Below are 18871 nucleotides of genomic sequence, written 5' to 3' on the forward strand. Positions count from 1 at the left end.
CCCCCCCCCCAATCACCATACTCCCAAGGACAACCTGTGTTCAAAGTGGAGTATCGAAGCAGAATATCGACCACACTGCCTTTATCAAATTAACGTCGACAGCACTTTAGTGTGTAGAGACCTCCCATGGAAACCTGAGTCTGCCTGGGGGTGGGGGTGGAGCGAGGGGAGGGGTGGGGGGGGGGGGGGGGGGGGGGTGTTGGCGTTCTGCCTGGTCTTTACCAACTGGAAAAAGGATCCCAATCAGATCAACCCAGTCGCTGGTATTAATTATTAACGACTTTGTCATGTGCTCTCCCCTTGTCTCTATTTTAAGGTGGCCCTTTTCCAACTCTGAAGGGCATCCATCACTGGTGTGAGCTGAAAGTTGTTAGCTGTGTGGATTCTTCTAGCACGTTCTCTGCTCCATCTCCGCCCCCAGACGTAAGCCCCCTCCCTTTCTCCTCCAGGGCGGTGGTGCACTCTGTCTTGAACACAGCAGATAACTTCCTACCTCCAATCTTATGCTGTTTTGCTTTCAAGTGTTTTTCTTTCCTTTCTCCTGCAGACCTACCTCAGCTCAGTAATGCATCTGACTGGATGGCTTTCTGATTCCAAGAGAATCAGAGATTCTATAAACTCAGATCACATTTTGCCATTAGATATTCCTTTAGGAGCCAGCTGCATATCAATGATTTTTGAAAAAAATATATTATCCCTCGGGTGAGAAAACGTTTTACAGTTAATGCAATTTGCTCTGAAATGAAATTTCAGCTGTTTGAAGGATGTCTGATATATTTGCCCAATTAAAGGACCTGCCATAATATACAAAAAATCATTTCTAACCTTAAATATTGCATTCCATTACAATATTGTCATTTAGCTCTTATCCAGAGTGACTTACACAGTGCATCTAATAAAGTCGCATGAAGAGCAGCATGTTCAAGAGTTTTGGAGAGGTAAGGGAGAAGTGAGACAAGGCAGTTTTGGGCAGCAGAAGGGTCTGAGCAATATAAGATTAAATGATCTAATTCCTTTTTAATGAATGGTGGATCTTATACATTGTGCCATTTGTGGTTATGATTATCTAGTGGTTAAATTTGCTGGGGAGGAAGAGGCCTTTGTTGGGTTGGGTTGGGTTGGGTTGGGTTGGGGGGGGGTGGGTGGGCAGAGCAGACCAACTGGGTGTCCACTAGAGAGACTGATTGTGTAGACTTGGGACTGAGCAATAATCTGGAAGAGCATGGGACACATGGCCATCCTGCCAAGCAAGATTTCTGACCCTACAGATGGCCAGCCTATGAAGTAATGCTGAAGCTTTACCTCATCCATAAGGATGCAGAAACCATGGAGGTCCATGCCAAGTTATCCTGATCTTACTTTCTGTGGTTGCCTGTCAAATCAACAATTGCAAAATTAGCAGTTTGTGTTTTATTATATATATATATATATATATATATATATAATTATATATAAAATATATATATTGCACAGTGCCTTCAGGATTTGAGATAGACACTTGTACCAACTGGATTACCATAGGTATTTTAATGATGTGTAACATTTGTTAATGCTGTCTCTACTGTGACATTTATGTTTTCACTTAGTCAGTTAGCAGCCGCTCTTTTCCAGAGTGACTTTGAAGGTAAAAGAGAATGTCCAAAGGTACCTATCACATAGTAGATTGTGACCTCATGTTTTTCTAGATTAACCTCATCTTTTGGTGACTTGTGATGTCAAAAAATCTACATTATTATGCCAAATTTGAATTTGAATGACTTCTGGTTGAATGCACTGGACGGATTACATTTTGTGCTTTTAGACAAGGATCCCAGATTAAATTCCCATGAGCCTTTGCACCAACAGTGCCCTTATCCTGGCATCTGACACCCGCAGGGCTTTCCCAAAGAGAGTCGGGGTGTAACAGCTGCCCGATTACTGCTTAGCCATGCTGTTAGGGCTGGCATTTTCATTTGGTTTCTATCAAAGCTGGCCTCTGCTCTCACTCTGATACGGTGAGGGTAACTGTTCATTGCAGGTCCTGCTGTGCGAACTGACGATTTCAGAAAGGAATTGCGAAGTGCCTACTGCTCGCTTGTCACACTGTCTGACACCAAGAGTAATTCAGTGCTGTGTGCCGGACAGAATATCTCCATAATGAATGCAGATTAAAGGCTAATATGAAGAACGGTAAGAGTGCATATAATTTTATGCACAGATTTTACGGAATTTAAGCCCCATTTGATTTTATAGTTTTGTAGCCTCAGTGCATCACTGTTGAAAGAGAGACAACTGGTGTATTTTTACTATTAACCATAATTTGTATCTACTACACGCAGCAATCTAGCTCAGAAGTGACTTCAGCACTGAGTAAGTAAGGAATTTTGTGTGAGACGAGGGTCAGTATTAAAATATACAGCACTTAACATTTTCATTTCATCAGTGGTATTTACATTTTAACCTCGATTTGGTCTGCCGTTTCACTGCCACTTACATCAAAGTAAGTGAGCGTCGTTTGTCTTCCACCGTGGGGTCGTGAGTGTGGTGAGATCGAGTGTGTAATTGATGTAGGCCAGCAACCGCAAACAAATGCTGCGCCCGCCCTGGCAGCACTGGGGGGACTCCGGTCGGGCCAGATGCCCATCAGCATCTGCCCAGAAAGAGCCTTCGGGTTTGTGCTGTTGCCCCTGAATTGATTGCATTTGAATCGAGCCCATGAATAATTTAAAAGCTCCACATTTAATGTCACCTCCAAAAGTTTTGTTTAAGAGGGGACGGAAGAAAAGCACAGCTTTAAGTACTGAATGGACCTGAATGGACTGAATGGAAGAATGGACCTGAGTGCTCTTTAGCCCTGATAGATATTGGTGAATACATCTCTCAAGTGAAGAGCTCAGCTGCTGTTAAAACATCGTTAGCTATTTGTGAACGACACAGGTATAAATCCCAAATGCTTTTGTCAGAGGTGCTCTCTTCCTGTTGAACGAGTGACCTCTGACGGTTTCCAATCGATCCGTTTAGCTTGCAGTTGTGTCCAGTGTTTCCAAAGAAGAGGATGATGAGCAACACTACAGGGGATGTCTCTGTGGGGCCCATGTTGCTGGTCACTGTGGGGCAGACTCGTGTACCACCACCCATTGCCAGAGACCAGACCTCTTTGTGGGCAGTTCATGGGCTCTTCTCTGGGAGAAGATCAGTAACTAATACCTTGTGTTACCATTATTACCACCGCTGGGTCTTGTGTAGCCAGTAAAGAATGTAAGACCATAATGAGACTGAAATAAGACTAGTTACAACATTACATGCTGCTGGAGGGACTTGCTGTTGCTCTCCATATTGGAGACGGTTTTGCGTTTATTCAGCCTTGCCAAAGCTAGTGATGCCAAAAAAAGTCCTTTCACACTAGAGTCTGCAATCAGTCATGCACTAACTGCACTAAATTAGACTCTCATCGCTGCTCCTGTCAGTGCCCCCTTCGTGTAAAGCACATTGAGATCAGTACTATGATTCATTATTTGTCGTTGTTATTATTATTATTATTGCTATTGTTATTATGATTGCTATAAGTGCAGTGTGAATGGGTGCAGCTGCGGGTGGCTTGAGCTCATCCTTCCCTAAATAACCCTGTGACAGGGGGACAGCGGTTTTCTAAACTGGGTGAAACTGACTGTCTGAAAAGGCTTCACTGAGGAGCTGCCTCAGAAAAGGCCCGTGACAGGGGTGATGCATTGCCTTATTGACCCACTCTGAATGACAGCAAGGGAGGCAGCGAACTTCCACGTCCCACCCCCACTGTTTGCATCTTAAAAAAGCACCGTAGGGGAGAGGAATCCCTCGCCTTTGGCAGAAATGAGCAAGAGCTCGTTAGACGACTGTAGTGGCGGCCAATTAATATTCGCAACAGGAGCCGCTAATCTTACGGAGCCGTGTGTGCGACACTGTTAAGAGCAACGATGTTCTGGCATGAAATGTATTCCGGTGCTGGGGAACTGATGTGTGGATGTGTTCCAGACACATGTAGGCACAGATAGAAAAGCTCCAAACTTCCAAAACTAAGCTTGCCCATGTAAGGTTTTTTTTTCCTTTTCACTCCTTTTCCCCCCAACTTTTGTAATGACCAGTTATGCATTTAAGCTCAACCAATGCAGTGACAACCACTGATCCTTTGTAGGAGCACAGGGTGAGCCGCATGCAATCCTCCAGTATACAGGCGTTCTACAGCTGTTTTCTGCACTAGTAGTCCCACAGTGCACCAGGAGACAAACAGCATCAGAGGATAGGCGCATCTCCCTGATGCTCTCTGAATAATTCATCTGTGCTTTCGTAAATCCCAAGGTGCTGAGATTGAAGTGACGAGGGGACCTTGGCTGACCTGCTCACCCCAGTCCATAGTGGAATGAAGCCAGTTTGTTCTGCTGACACAGGCTCCCAATCTTTGTCAGCAAATGACATGCCTGGTTTCAAACTCAGGCTCAGCCTTTGCTTGGAACAAGCACTTTTACCGTTTGGGCCGCTTGGGAGTATATGAAGTATTTTTGCCCGTTTCTATATCCGTTCAGGGTTGGGAACTGTGGCAAAAAGGAGCGAGTCTTGCTGTTTGTTTGATATCTGCTTGTACTATGGTGTAAGACAGGTGTGGCAGCGTGGTGTAGTGGTAATGAGAAGGGCTCATAATCAAAAGGTTGCTGGTTCAATTCCCTGCTGGGGCGCTGTAGCCTTGGGCAAAGTACCTAATCTAGAATTGCCTCAGTAAATATCCAGCTGAATAAATGGATAAAATGTAAAATTGTAACCTATGTAAGTTGCTCTGGATAAGACCGTCTGCTAAATGATGATAATAAGATACTTAGTCCGGATTGCCTCAGTAAATATCCAGTTGTATAAATGGATGATATATAAGTTATAAAGGCATCTGTTGAGCAAATAGATACAGTGTAATGCACTGAGCTGTGAACCAAGGGGAGACTCCTGCTGTACCCTTGGGTAAGACACGTAAACCAGAATTGCCTCAGTAAATACTCAGCTGTGTCAATGGGTAACATGTAAAAAATTGTAACCTATGTAAGTCGCTCTGGATAAGAGTGTCTGCTGAATGCCAATAATGTAAGAGGCGCAGGACATATTGCCCTGAATTTCTGATGTTACTCTCCCAAAATGCACACCTATCTCTGACATCACTCACGCCCCAGTTCCTGAGGAGTCTAAAAGGAAGACCCACAGACCCACATCAGCAACCCCTCCACTGCAGGGGTAATGGCTATTTATATGCTGGAGTGAGCAGGCAGGCATTCACACATCAAAGACAAACACTGGAGTAACTGAATGGACGTAGTGCAATTAAAAATTGAAGGTAATTTGGCTCTCCTTCATGAAATAAATATATCCCCGGTTTTGGATATGAAGGACTGCAGGGTATTGAAGAACAAGGCGTGCTTTAAGACGCTGTTCAAGTCAGAATTGTTGTGTCAGAGCTAGTGCTGTGAAAGGAACTAAATTTTTTTGTGTGGTTGGCTGAGAACAAACATGTCTCATCCTCCACTTTTTCCTGCTGTTTGAAAGTAACTTGGCAGTGAAATCAATTGAATTAGGAAGTGTTGTGTTAACTTTTGGGAAGTAAAAGCAACTCTGTGTTTTGAAGAGTTACTTTCTTTTTTAAAGCTGGGCACACAGATTTATTAAGAGAGAGAGTAAACAATCCAAATTTATTGCCTGAGAATGATTCATTTTAACGAGGTGAGCTTTGGTTCTCTTCTCTCATAGGTTGTCAGAGCTAGGAATCGCTTTAGAAGTCAGAAGTCAGCTGATGTTTAGTGCTAGTTCTGCTTCGCACCTACTGTCACAGGTGCAGAAACACCTGAAAATTGCAATGGGCACATCCACATAATCATTGGATATGATGGTAGGGGCAGTAATGCCTAATGTATCAGACAGTTAATGCTTTGATTTGTGTTTTTTTTTTTGATTGGGTGTTTTTGGATGAGATTTACAAGAGTCTTTATAGGTCTACTTAACAGTTCTTTAACAGCATGTACAGAAATGGAAGGATGTATTCCTTCTAGCATTCATTTTGTATTTGTCTGAGAATGATGTTTGTGTGTGTGTATACAAGTGTGTGGGTGGATAGGTATGTGCATGTGTGGATATGTGAGTGCATTCAAGACTGTGTGTGTGTCTATTTGCATACACACTCACCTATCCACCCACACAATTGGATGGATAGGTGAGCGTTTGTGCAATCGTGTGGGTGGATAGGTGTGTGTGTGTGTAGGTGAATGCATGCAGGAGTGTATGTGTGCATGTGTGTGCGCACGTGCGTAAGTGAGTGCATGTGGGAGTGTGTGTGTCTGTGTGTGGGTGGATACAGTTGTGTCAGGTGTGCCCCTGACTCGACCCCTCGCTCCCCTCGTTCATACTCCACTATGAGTATGACCTGGATGTGACTCCCTGTCTCCGGCAGGCTGGTATACGCAGTAACGAACCCTGCACCCTGCCTCTGCTGATGCATTTGTTTGCATTAGCGTGGGCTAACGAGGCAGAAAATCTCATTCTGACTCATGTTATTAGGCCCTTTGTGGAATCTAAGCTCGGGAGGGAAGGCAGTCTCACAATAGCCCCCCAGCACTCTCTCTCCTCCCCTTCTTGGTAATGGGGTCCTTCTGCTCTTTGTGAGCGGAATCAGTCTGAAAGTGTGATTAAACGGTTGTTGCTTTCATTGCATTCCGTTGTACAGGCCATGGCCTCAGAAGAGCTGTTACCTTATCACTTTCTGAGTAGCATTGCTTTCTTTTTGATCATTGTGGCCGCTTAGTGCTGTGAAGAAGCTGGCCGACACTTCTCACATAAATAATTTCAAAAACCAAAATAACAAAACAAACAAAACCAGCCTGGGCACACAGAGTGAGCCTCCTGCTCTCCAGCCACACCTGTATCCAATATGCCACTATTTAGACAGGTGTGGCTCGTTAAACTATGGGCTAGGTGTCCATAAGTAAAACACACATACTGACAATCACAAACAATTGACCTGTTCAAATGAAATTGATCGATGAGCTCAGTTATTGACGAGGTTGGAAATGGAAAGACAACAATCCTTATACATTCGACAAAGTGACAAACAGGCAGTTTTGGGTGAAAGGTGAAGGTTCTCCCTCACATCCCTGCAGGATAGCTGATGTCTGAGACACAGAGCAAGCACATGCAGACACAATGCATTCGTCGTTTGCGTGAAGACTAGTTACGCAAATCTGGACATTACACAGTCTCAAGACGTTATTGTTCTGGTTACTGGCACACACACATCACAGAGCACAGTGAAAAGCACTTTACCTGGTCTAAGTCATTACAATACATGTGAACACAAAAGTAATTTTGTCTAATTAGGATGGTATTTAGAAAAATGTCACCTATTGTGATAATGAAATGGGAAAATTCAGAGCAGAACTAAGATAATGTCCTCATTAACGTAGCTCTGAAGTACAAAAGGAACAGCTGAAGAAATTAATATGGTATTATGCTCAGATAAAAAAAATACTGTAAATATGTAGGCACGCAGGTATAGGTTGAATAGGGTAAATGGTTCATACAGAATTAGTAGGTACTGTACATTCTCGAATTGGTAATGTGAAACCATGCAGTATCTGAAGGTAATGGTGTTTAGTATTTTCACACAGTTTATAATAGACTATAACTTATTAGGGAGCAGCATATCAAACTGTCATTGGTTTTGTTGCACTTTAATTATCCAGAGTAAATTTGAAGGAGCTCAAAATACCACACATGCAAACAAACATTTCTCATTAATATCAAAGTGTTACCTTACCTGTCATCTCAAATCACACAATGCATAAACTTACTATAATATAAACTGATGAAACAGATTGTAAAAATTAGCGGGTGGGATGAGGTCAGACAGGATGAATCTGTCACTCATGACACAGAGTTGCATTTGTCCCATGTCCAGTATACTGAAGGTGTGCAGGAAAATGTTCAAGACTGCTTTTTAAGCCTTTGGAGGCTTTGCTTTTGTTTTGTATTGTGCACCAATATTAGATCACAGATTTTCTATGTATGGACCAGAGTTATTGGTGCATTCCACACTAAAACTTCTGTCTTTGCCATTGGCTACACGTGGCTCTTAAAAGAACATTCTGGAGGGGGGCATGATCCAAAATGTAACATCATTAGCTAGCATATGAATGGCAACACCTGAATCTCCTGATACCAACTGACACCAACCAGACAGGAAGTGGATGGAGAATATCAGGTCAATAATAGAATGTCCTGAGCATTGAACTTGCTTGTGGTGCTATACATGCTGTGCTAGTAACGCCTGTTCTTCACAGGGCATAAAACCAAGCTCGTACTGAATGTAATACTGGTACCACATGCCACTGGCGTGATCTGGCTCCGGAGTCATTACCCCGGAGGTCAAAAATAAACCGTTTTGGCCTGCAGAGTTTATTTGGTGAGTGAGACAGCGTAAATTCAAATCAAAATTAAAAAGTAATTTTTGTGGTTTGTCCTCGCAGATGCGGCAAGAAAATAACAAGCTACAACAACAAAGGCAAAGTAACAAAGTGAAGTCCAGACACACTCTCCTGTGTGCAGACAAGGTCCCTCACTCCGCCTGTATCTTTCCTAATTTATAATCAGTCGAAGAGTCCATATATTTATACCATGTTCTGTTTGTTTTAAAGCCCTTGTGTATTTGAGCCTTCACACTCATCCTGGTGTCTGTCTGCATGTGTGTTTACATACTGTGTTCCTGTATCACCCACATTGATGGCACTGCAACAGCAGTGGCCAAGATCTGTTGAGCTGTGTTATTCCTGCAAAGAGGACTGCAAAACAAATTGATTGTCCTCTCGTTAGATGACAGTTATGAGGTAACGGAGTCAGCCACTCCGCAGTGGTGTAATGTAATGGGCCACTTAGGAATGCTGTGAAAGGTGACTCTTCCTCCCCCAGAAGGGAAATTTAGAGGGCAGTCAATCACAAGGACAGAGCATTATGGCCGGCCTTTCCCTGCATTGTTATTGCACGGCCTATCTGACGATGGGGCCGGGTCCACAAAACCCTAATGGAACTTTGCTATTGGTGCACAGTGACTGATTGTCAAAGTGCACCGAAATTGTTTGAAACTTTCTAAATAGCTTTTTGTGGTTTGGGAAAAATATCGAATACATACTTCTGGAATAATTTTGTCACAAATTGCCTTGTAGTTCATGAATTCTTCCCCTAAGTTTGAAAATGCATTGTGTGTCACACTCCATTAATAGGTCGAACCAATCGATACAGAGTGCTTTGTGCCTTCTCCATTTGTGCTTTCGCGTTATTAAGGTCTAGAGGTTCACTTTGCCCACTATGGTGTTTGTAGTGTCTACGCTCATTCTTATCTACCACGGTTGGTTTCAGTTTCAACGCAGAACTGGAATTTCAATTCAGTTCCAGTTAGAGGGTGTAGGATGTTGAGACTGTAGCCTGAAGTCAGAAATAAAATTGGAATCCTGGAGCCGGAACTGAACTGCAATTGACATCCTTGAATCACATGAGTTTTCAATTCCACTAAATGCATTCAACAGCACTTCAGTTCTGTTCAGTGTCCTAAAATTCCAGTCAGCCAGGCAAACAAAAGCTTGTTTCTTAATGCAATCAGGTATTCTCGCGAGGGAAGGCTCTTAACTTGAAACAAGATAATTGTATTGGAAGAGGAATTAGCAAGAAATGGGACAGGATTGTGGATGGAATTTAGCAGATTTAGCCTCTAAGTGAAATAGACTTTGGTGGAATTGAATCCACCCTAGTTGCATTACTTCCTGGATTACATAATGTATAATATATTCTTTTTCAAACCAGTAAGAAACAAATAAAATATGAACTTTTGTACTAAGGTCTCTGTTTGTGATGCATTTGTGTCTGTTTCCTGGGATCATTTTACTTCCAATGCCAAACACTCACCTGGAGGATGTGTCCGGGACCATTTGGCAGATGATGTCTCTCTCTGGCTGAGAACATTTTAAATCTCCGCTACCCAGATCTTTCCATCTCACCTTTTCTGTTGTCAATGAGCCTGTCAATACATCTTGGCTCGGGCAGGCTGCTATGTGTCAGCCTGGGGGAAACTTCTCTGCTCAGGTTCCCCGGACACCTGCCACTTTACTTCAGAAGACGTTGTTTGTACTCCTCTCCTGTGAAAAGTTGTCACGCAAAGGAATAGTATTCAGCGCTCACATTATGGCCGGCTTTTCTTGAAAAGAGAGAGTAAACAGGCTTTAGGAGACCAGGCCTCCACTGAAGGGTTACAGAGCTGCTTTTCCCAGAGCAAGCCCCACTCAAAGGACTGTGTCAAGGTGTAGCAGTGCCTGGCAATCGATTCGGGCTCCCTGAGATAGCCCTCAGACTGTTGTGACCACACCTCGGGAGGCAGGATGATCTGTTCCTCTCAGCAGAACACTGAACCCCCAGGACTGGTTCACTGAAGAAACCGAGAATCCAAGAATAAGAATGAAATGGTACTCATAAGGAAAAAAAACGGTTTGTACATACTAATTCACATACAGGCAGCAATCTGTATTGCATTAGCAGCTAAGTAAGCTAGTACACAGGGCCAGCCTTTGGGCAAGGCTTACTAGTCGGCTGCCTAGGGCCTCAACCACCAGGGATTCCCGTGGGTCTGCCTCATGTGAAACAGTTGCTTTACTTCAACCAAACAAATCTAGCTAATTATCTTCTAAACGCTTCTCAAAGATGTAGGATGACAAATAGAGAAACAACGATCAATCAGTACATCAAGACCATGCATGTGAACTTTATCATTAACCAGTAATTAATCAGTACTGGTAGCTGAGACAACCAACAAAGAAAGGAAACCTACTCATGTTACCTCAGACTTACACCGAGGTATATCTAATAATGACACCTTTATAGGATTTCAGAAAAAAGTAATAAATGTTTTTGCAATTTAAATGGTTTCCATAATGTTATTTTGGGTTAGAGAAACAAGTGGTAAGGCCCTGGTTTTGTTTGCTGCCAGGGGCCCCATATAGACTAAGGCCAGACCTGTATGTAAAATAGAGGTTCGGTTAAGACACTGGACCAACCAGAATGTTGCCGTTTCAAATCCTGGTTGGATTGCTGCTTAGGTGAACTGAAGCTAGAGTTGAACTTGAACAGCTTTGGTAAATATTGCTCTGATGATATGCAAATGTCAGTAATCTACTGTAATAAAAATGTTGGCTTTGTAATGTTGCCTTGGATAGGGGGGTTGGTAAAAAAAGTAAATAGATAATAGAATAGCTTACTAGGAAGCAGAGATACTAAGTACATGGACAGGTAGATATCTGTATCTATTTGCAGATACGTGCGGCCATTGTAGGAGCACATCCCCTGTGAATGCTGAGGGTCTTCTGTAACAGCAACATGGAAAGGTACAACAATAACAGGTGAAGTGGCAGCTCTCCAAAGGGAAGATGGAGGCCAGGCCAGAAGTGGTGCGCTGTGTGTGTCCCTGTAGCAGCAGCAGCAGCGGTGGCGGTGTGTGTATGAGTCAGACAGATGGATCACCAGCTGAGAGCGGGCGGCCGGGCACGCGTTTGCTCAGCGTGACGGACTGGCGTTCCGCCCGCCGCTGACAGCCCCTTCCCTTCGGAGCTGCCGAGGAGAGGGGAGGGCACGCTTTGGGGTTTGGGTGAGCTGGGCTGTTTCTGCATCGCCCCTGGGCACCTCCACAAGAGATCGTAAAAGCAAATGGATTCTGTTAAGGAAATGTTTGGAAATGGTGCAGTGAATAATATCTTATTTGCTTAGCACATGCTCTTACACAGAGCGACTTGAATTGCTTATAATTTTTATATGCTTTCCATTTATGTACAGTAGATCTATACTAGGGGAGTGGAGATAAAGTGCCTTGCCAAAAGGTACAAAGTCAGTGCCCTTCTATTAAATTGAACTTGCACATTTTCCATGAATAAACTGTCACCGTTGTCAGCGCTGCACTGTTAATAACATAATGATGGAGCCAGCATAAAAAATGCCTTTGTATCCTGTACATCTGTACATGGTAAAACATATTCCAGGGAAAAGTAGAAAGGTTATCTTTCTCAGGCTGCTAGTTTTTTCCATTTGCCACCTGTAGCTCAGAATGCTGGGGAGTAAAAAAGTGGACATGTAACTGTAATAAACACCACGGGCCAAACCACAGCTGTGTGTGTTCACTGCTGACATGACAGATGAATGAGGATTTGAGAGTAGCTCCACAGATATTCTATATATTAACCAGATATTCAGCTCTGTGCGCTAGAGCATCACTACCTAACATCTGGTCATAGTGTGGAAAATCTGTCCTTTCTCCTGCATCCTTGTAAGACGAAACCAGTTCTCCCTCATGTGAGGGAAGGATAAATGAGAATGAACCGTGTTTTTAATATGGCACCAGAGACTGCAAGGAGTGCCATGTGGTCCAAGCCAAGAAGCCCTGCTTCAGTGGGCCAGAGATTTGAAAGGAGCAGCCCCTATTGCTAGACTTGGCAGTGCATGATTATGGAAATGGAATGTTCTTCATTAGGGTTACAACCCCCAACTTATTAAAAACTCACAGGATTTGTCGGCTCATGTCCAGGATGTATAATATGTTGTCTACCATGTTTGATAGCACATGTAATGTAACACAGCGTCAAATTCCTGTTACGAGGACAGTGAACAATGTTTTAGTACAAATGTTTTAAGGGTTATATACTGAAAACTTACATCAGCTTTCGCCTGCTGTGTAGCTGCTGATTTTAGGTGATGATTTGTTGTGATTGTTAGGCTTCCAAGCCCGCAGGGCTGGGAAGCATCATTTTTTTTGTTGTTTTTTTGTCTTTGTTTTTCCCCCTGATAGAAGTCATAAAACTATAATCACAATAACAAAAGTTGGCAGAAAAAATATTTACCAAAAAAACAACTTTTTCAAATGGGTTTTTACTAAAGCATAGAACTCCTAGGTGGAGTGATCCTGGGGTTTGAATTCTGGTATGCATGTAGTCCACAGGGCCTGTTCATATTTCAGAGAGATTTGGGATGTTTGCTTTTGCTCGGCAGCTACCACTCAGAAGCTGACCAGGTCAGTTAGCTGGTTGCCTGAGACTGCATCACACCACTTTCATTTGCCAGTGAGAAAATAATTGTCCAGCTTTTACAAAAGTTGGGAATTTATTTATAAAATATTGCTAGATTTGCATGCTAATGTTTCTGGAGTTGACACTGCAGTCAGCTGATGTGTGTGAAAGCGATAGAAGTCATTAAACATCCGCATAAGTGTCAACCCACTGCATCCATTTGGCCCATAGTCCGGAAAAAGGGGTTTTCTGTGTTTCTGTGAAAATAAGGCTGTATTTGCATGTGATACACAAAATAATTGGTAAAATTACAGCAAGTAGACATACCATAATATCTACAGTGAAGGTTCATGGTATCTATGATGAAGTACAAATGAACTTTCTCATTCATATGTCTTTTGTTTATATGAATTTTAATAAATGAATGGTGTTTAATGAGATATTTCCTCAGTATACTGTTAAATAGCTAAGAGTAGAAAATGAACTGGCCTCTTAACATCTCTGCTTTATGACTGGTTATATATGATGCCAGCTATGAGTCATTTGAGTAATACCTCAGTGCCCGCTGTATCAGATTATGCAGGTTTGTGTATGTGTATATGCATGTGTGTGTGTTTTTTTTGGGGGGGGGGGTGTGGTTACAGTATTGTAACTCCATTGTTTCACACATGGAAGCCAGGTGAATTACAACACAACAGGGTGCAACGTTAATTTGCTTTGCTGAGAGATGTGGTGCGGAGGCTGCTAATTGAGGTCTTTGGCAAGAGAGTGGGTTTGTTTGTGTGTTGCTGCTGAATCATTTCCTGTCAACAGCAGACGCCTCACACTAACTGTATCACCCCCCCCCCCCCCCCTTTCCCTTCCCCTTTATTCCTGACAGGTCGGCAGACGTGCCCACCAGAGAAGTTCGACTGCGGAGGCTCCGCCCATAAGTGTGTCTCGTTGTCATGGCGATGCGACGGGGAGAAGGACTGCGAAAACGGGGCAGACGAGGAGGAGTGCGCTGCAGGTAGGCCTGTCTGCCAGGCGCCACGGCAGCGCCAAGAGTGGGCGGGGCTGTGGGTCTAACAATCAAAAGCCTAGTGCGCAGAACAGGTGGAGTGTATTTTTTGGCAGCGTCCTGTGTGTGTGTGTGTGTGTGTGTGTGTGTGTGTGTGTGTGTGTGTGTGTGTGTGTGTGCACGCCTGCATGTGTGTGAGTGTGCGCATGGGACTACCATGTCCCCGCTTTGGTTTCACCAAACTGCCACAGTGAGGTTTGGGTATGGCACAGAGGGTGGATGGATTTCTAAAACAAAACCACAATAAACAGAGCGAGGAACAGGTGGAGTATATTTTGGCAGGCGCTCCACCTGTGTGTGCGTTTGCGCGTGCGGGTGTGCGAGCGAGCGAGCGAGAGACGGTGGAATCTTCAAAGCCAGCATTTCTCTGCCTCCTGTGGCGGCATTACTGCCATCAATTTTCCGGACAGCGGGGTAGTGTGGAGAGGCAGGCGCCGTTCCTCACATGTGGGACAAAACTGTCTTTCTTAAATGTGGCGATGTGCAGCAATAAAACCGTCCCCCACACAGCTCTGTTTGGGCCCATGTTCCACAGCCGTGGTGGAGCACAGGAACACGCAGCATAACTGCTACAGATGATGCAAATATTGATCAGCTCAGTGCAGTTCACACTGGAGATTCTGCCTCTGCCGTTGAACACACAAGACTTCTAATTTGATAGCTCATAATGAAAATTCTTGAAGGGAATGGTCTGACGCCAAACATCCATAGTCAGCATATAAACACAGACAGCACCGTAAATTCCCATCAAAACCATCCTTACGGAGGACAGAAGGAGCACAGGAGCTGAATATACAGTCATAACAGAATGTGTGTTCTGTTGCCACAGTCTGTGTAAAAATCATCCATTTTTCTTCTCCATTTAAGATTATGGCCTATGTCGTTATTGATTTCCCTCATCCTTGGAGGAGGACAATATGTATCTTACATTTGCCCTTTGTTGAGATCTCTTTCACTTCAAAGAAAATACCCACAATGCCTTGCAGAAAGAATGATTTAGAATAACACTGCCTACAGTGATAGGAGACCTGCGGTTCTACTGTGTGGTTAAGAGAAGTTTACCTTTTAAATAGTCACTGTTCATGCATAGATAGTTTTAATCTAAAATATATCAATAACTTCCCCAAAAAATAAGCAGTGAGTGTTTGAGGATGGACCCTGACCCTGGATGGGAACCCTCCAGCATGCTGCGTAAATCATTGATGTGTCCAATCATACACTAAGCCTGGGTTTCATTTCCTCGTAGAACCAGCCTGGGTGCCTTTTAGAACAAACGGGCCCGGGACTGCAGTTCTCCCGCCTGCAGCGTTGTGTGAGCGTGCCCATATATTGGTGGATATATGGGCTGTAGTATCCCCCTTCGCAGAGGGAGTCTATTTTCCTCCACGAAACTAAATTAAACTGACGAGTCTTTTCATTCCACAGTAGATCATTCCTCTGGAGGTGTCAGAGCTGGATTGATCACCTCCAGCCGTCTTTCTGCTGTTCCTCACATGTGCAGGCGAGGAGACGCAGCGAAACACGGGCCCGTTTGAAAGCCTGGAAAGGAATACTCGCACCGTAGAGCAGGATCAGTTCTTCTGGAGCTAATATTGATGGATGGGGTCAAAACTTGCCTGTTCTTGATGGCGTCCAAAAACAGACGGAAGCTTTTTTTAAATTGTAAAGCTCAGTTTTAATTTCACTTTACATTAATCTATAGCTCTCTGAGCTAACCCCACCGCAGCCCATCTTCCACTCGCTCCCAGAAGCACATGGGACAGGGTATTTGCTATACTTGTTCTCCTAATGCCACTTTAATTATAAATGTGCACAATCCCTCCTTCACAGTCAGTCCCACAAACCGCCCTAAGGGTTTCTAGTTCAGCAGGAGAGCTGGGGCGTTTTTACTTTTTCCTTTGACTTGGCGTCTCTGCTGCTGACAGTTTAAGAAAGGAAAGCTTATACAGCACCGAGGCCTTGCCACTGAGCGGGCACATCCTCCTCGTTGACTTTTCTTACCCGAGCCCGGCCGGTTGTCTCTCTTCAAAGAGTGAGAGGCGCACACACCCGTGCAGGAGGGCGAGGCGGGGAGCCGTTTGTGCTCTCAGCAGGAGAGCTTCTGTGGAGCCTCAGTCACTCGGCCCTCAAGAACAAACAACATTTTTTTGTTGTTGCTGTTAAAACATGGAGGTTTGGAAACATCCGCTGAGGGGTTCGAGGGCAGCCACTGGAAAAAAGCGATCCTAATTTAGTTATAAAAGCATTTGTACAGTTTTACAATTTCACTCATAAAAAAAAAAAAAAAAAAATTAAAAATAGATATTTAAGCAGGCTTCTTTTGTTCATCACATCACACCGCTGTGCTTTTGAAACCTTATTAACAGCGTATAGTTTCCTGCCTCTTTCAAATTGACATTATAAACACTCAACCAGTGCCTGGTGTCTTGTGCTACAAAATGGAGAGGTCGACATCATAGCAGCATTTCACCAGGGTCAGGATGGTAATTGATTCCTTGCCTCTTGATACCAGTGCTGCTGTCTTTAATCCTCAGTAGTATTATACTGCTTTAATCTGCTTTCATTTGAATAACAGCACAGGTGGGTGGAATTAAATGTCAGGCACTTATTCCTTGTGTACAGTGTGATTCTGTACAAGGGAAGCGTAATCCAGAAGGTACACTTCAAACCTATTCTGCCTGCTTCACTTTCATCAGTTCTGTTGGCCACCTGTACATCCACATGCAACACATGTAAATACAATTAGCCTACATTATAAAAATGACCTGGTCTTTGTGCTTGTGAAATCTTAAGATCCCCAACACACACAAACACACTCACCTCATGTGTATGGAGACACACACACAAACACACACAGAACAGATATCGTACATTCTTTCTGTCATTCTACTTGACTGTTGCCTCCCACACCCTGAACTTGCTAATGCAACCACTCACACACAATCCACTGACAATCACCCAGTCATACACACCCCACAGACAAACGCGTTCACTCATCCTACTTATTCAGTCACTCTCTCTCACACATACATGACAGATAGATTGTATTGGTTTTCTTCATTGAGTGTTATTATTTGTTGTACATATTTGTGAAAAATGATTACATCAGTTTATTATATATGCCACACCTGAAGCTGGGTGGACAGAATAATTATCAGGAATGACAAAAGGAAAAGAGTAATCATGATGCACCCTATTCAACATTGTTGAATCTACAAGTTGAATCTGACTTGCTGGCTGTGGTGAACATTCTTGATCTGAAACAGGACAGGCATAGTCCTCCTGTCGCCAGCAGGAACCTTCAGGAAGAGACAGTACAGAGGATGGAAGGACAGCAGAAGCCAGGTCTTTCTGGTCATGATATAGACTATCTGTAGTGACTCCCAAACCAATTTTTTGAATGGAGTAGCTGTACCGTCGTGCTGCCCCACTGCACCCGGGGGTAGCCCTGCACATAATGTATGCAGCTCTTAAAGTTATTCCCATTTGCTAATTGACTTATCCACATGCTGAATTATGCATGCAGCATCTAGCCTCAGAGCTCATGATTAGCATTAAATAGCCCTTCTGCAGAAAGTCTACCTCTTAATTTAGCCATGCGGAAATTCAGCTTGCAGGTCTCAGCATGTTTGGGTTACTTTCTGGGTTCCCAGTTTTTATTGAGGGGCGATGTGTGCAAGGGTGGCAGGATAAGAACCAGGGGTGATGTCATGGACTGATTCACCACCACAATGAAGAATGAAGTCTCCTGTTGTTTAAGTGTGTGTGTGTGTGTGTGTGTGTGTGTGTGTGTGTGTGTGTGTGATTGTAAGTGTGTATGGGTGCATGTGTATGAGAGCACAAATGTATGTGGAAGTGTGTGTTTGTGTGTGTGTGTATGTGTGTGTAAGGAGGAGCAGATCAGAAAGAAGCATATTCACTCTTCAGCATGACACATCCTGCAAAGTGCTTGCATAACCCAGTACCTGCATAACTCATAATAAGCGGTTCACTCCGATGCAAAAATAATGACTAATTTCTTAGTTTGAATAAATTCATTTTGATATGAAGTGTTTTTTTCAAGGCTTATGGTTAGTCATGACAAGGAGACACCATTGTTGGAGAACGCATACATGTTGAGTGGACATTTTTCCAGTCACCCATTATTCCAGCTTTGCGTATAATTACAAGTAAGCATAAATAGTAGTATGATGTCTTCTTAACATCTGAAGACTACTGCAATTACTGTAAGAAAAATCTGACGTAATATGAATGTATGAATGCCATTACATGTTACCATATATTACTGTTGATTTTTTAGATGATGGATCATTTGAAATGACATCACAGTACAAGAAAACAGAATCAAATGAAATAAACTGCGAGGGAAAAGAATGTGCCTGCAAGCAGTGGGAGGGGCTTTGTTACATGACATCATAATATGCTCGACTATCATTTACATACTTGGTCTCATTGGGTTGATCACCTACAGCGGCGTTGTTCCCATTGTGGCAAACTCGGGCACTTTCTATTAGAAAGGAATGACGTAATGGCGAATAACACTTTAGACTGCTAGATACAGGGTATTTTTTTTTGAATACTCCCTTTTGTGACATTGGAAATAAGACGTGCACAGTTGGTTAAACTTTGAGCGCGTCAGACGAATAAAATTGAATCTTCCCCCTCCAAGACCATGCTGAAACTACCCAAGAGGCAGCTCCACTGCACAGATTTGCTACTTCGCTAAGGGGTTGAGAAA

General features: G+C 43.4%; 1 protein-coding gene across 1 annotated transcript in view; it reads left to right on the forward strand.

Annotated features, from left to right (window-relative positions):
* The window catches only part of LOC118795449 (low-density lipoprotein receptor-related protein 8-like), a 116260-nt gene that overhangs the window by 56003 nt on the left and 41386 nt on the right, over positions 1-18871 (forward strand). Inside the window, exon 4 of the mRNA XM_036553912.1 lies at positions 13954-14082. Within this exon, the coding sequence (XP_036409805.1) occupies positions 13954-14082 (129 nt within the window). The remainder of the gene's footprint in view (positions 1-13953; positions 14083-18871) is intronic.

This window comes from Megalops cyprinoides, chromosome 20 (genome assembly GCF_013368585.1).
Source record: "Megalops cyprinoides isolate fMegCyp1 chromosome 20, fMegCyp1.pri, whole genome shotgun sequence".
NCBI classification, from domain to species: Eukaryota; Metazoa; Chordata; class Actinopteri; order Elopiformes; family Megalopidae; genus Megalops; species Megalops cyprinoides.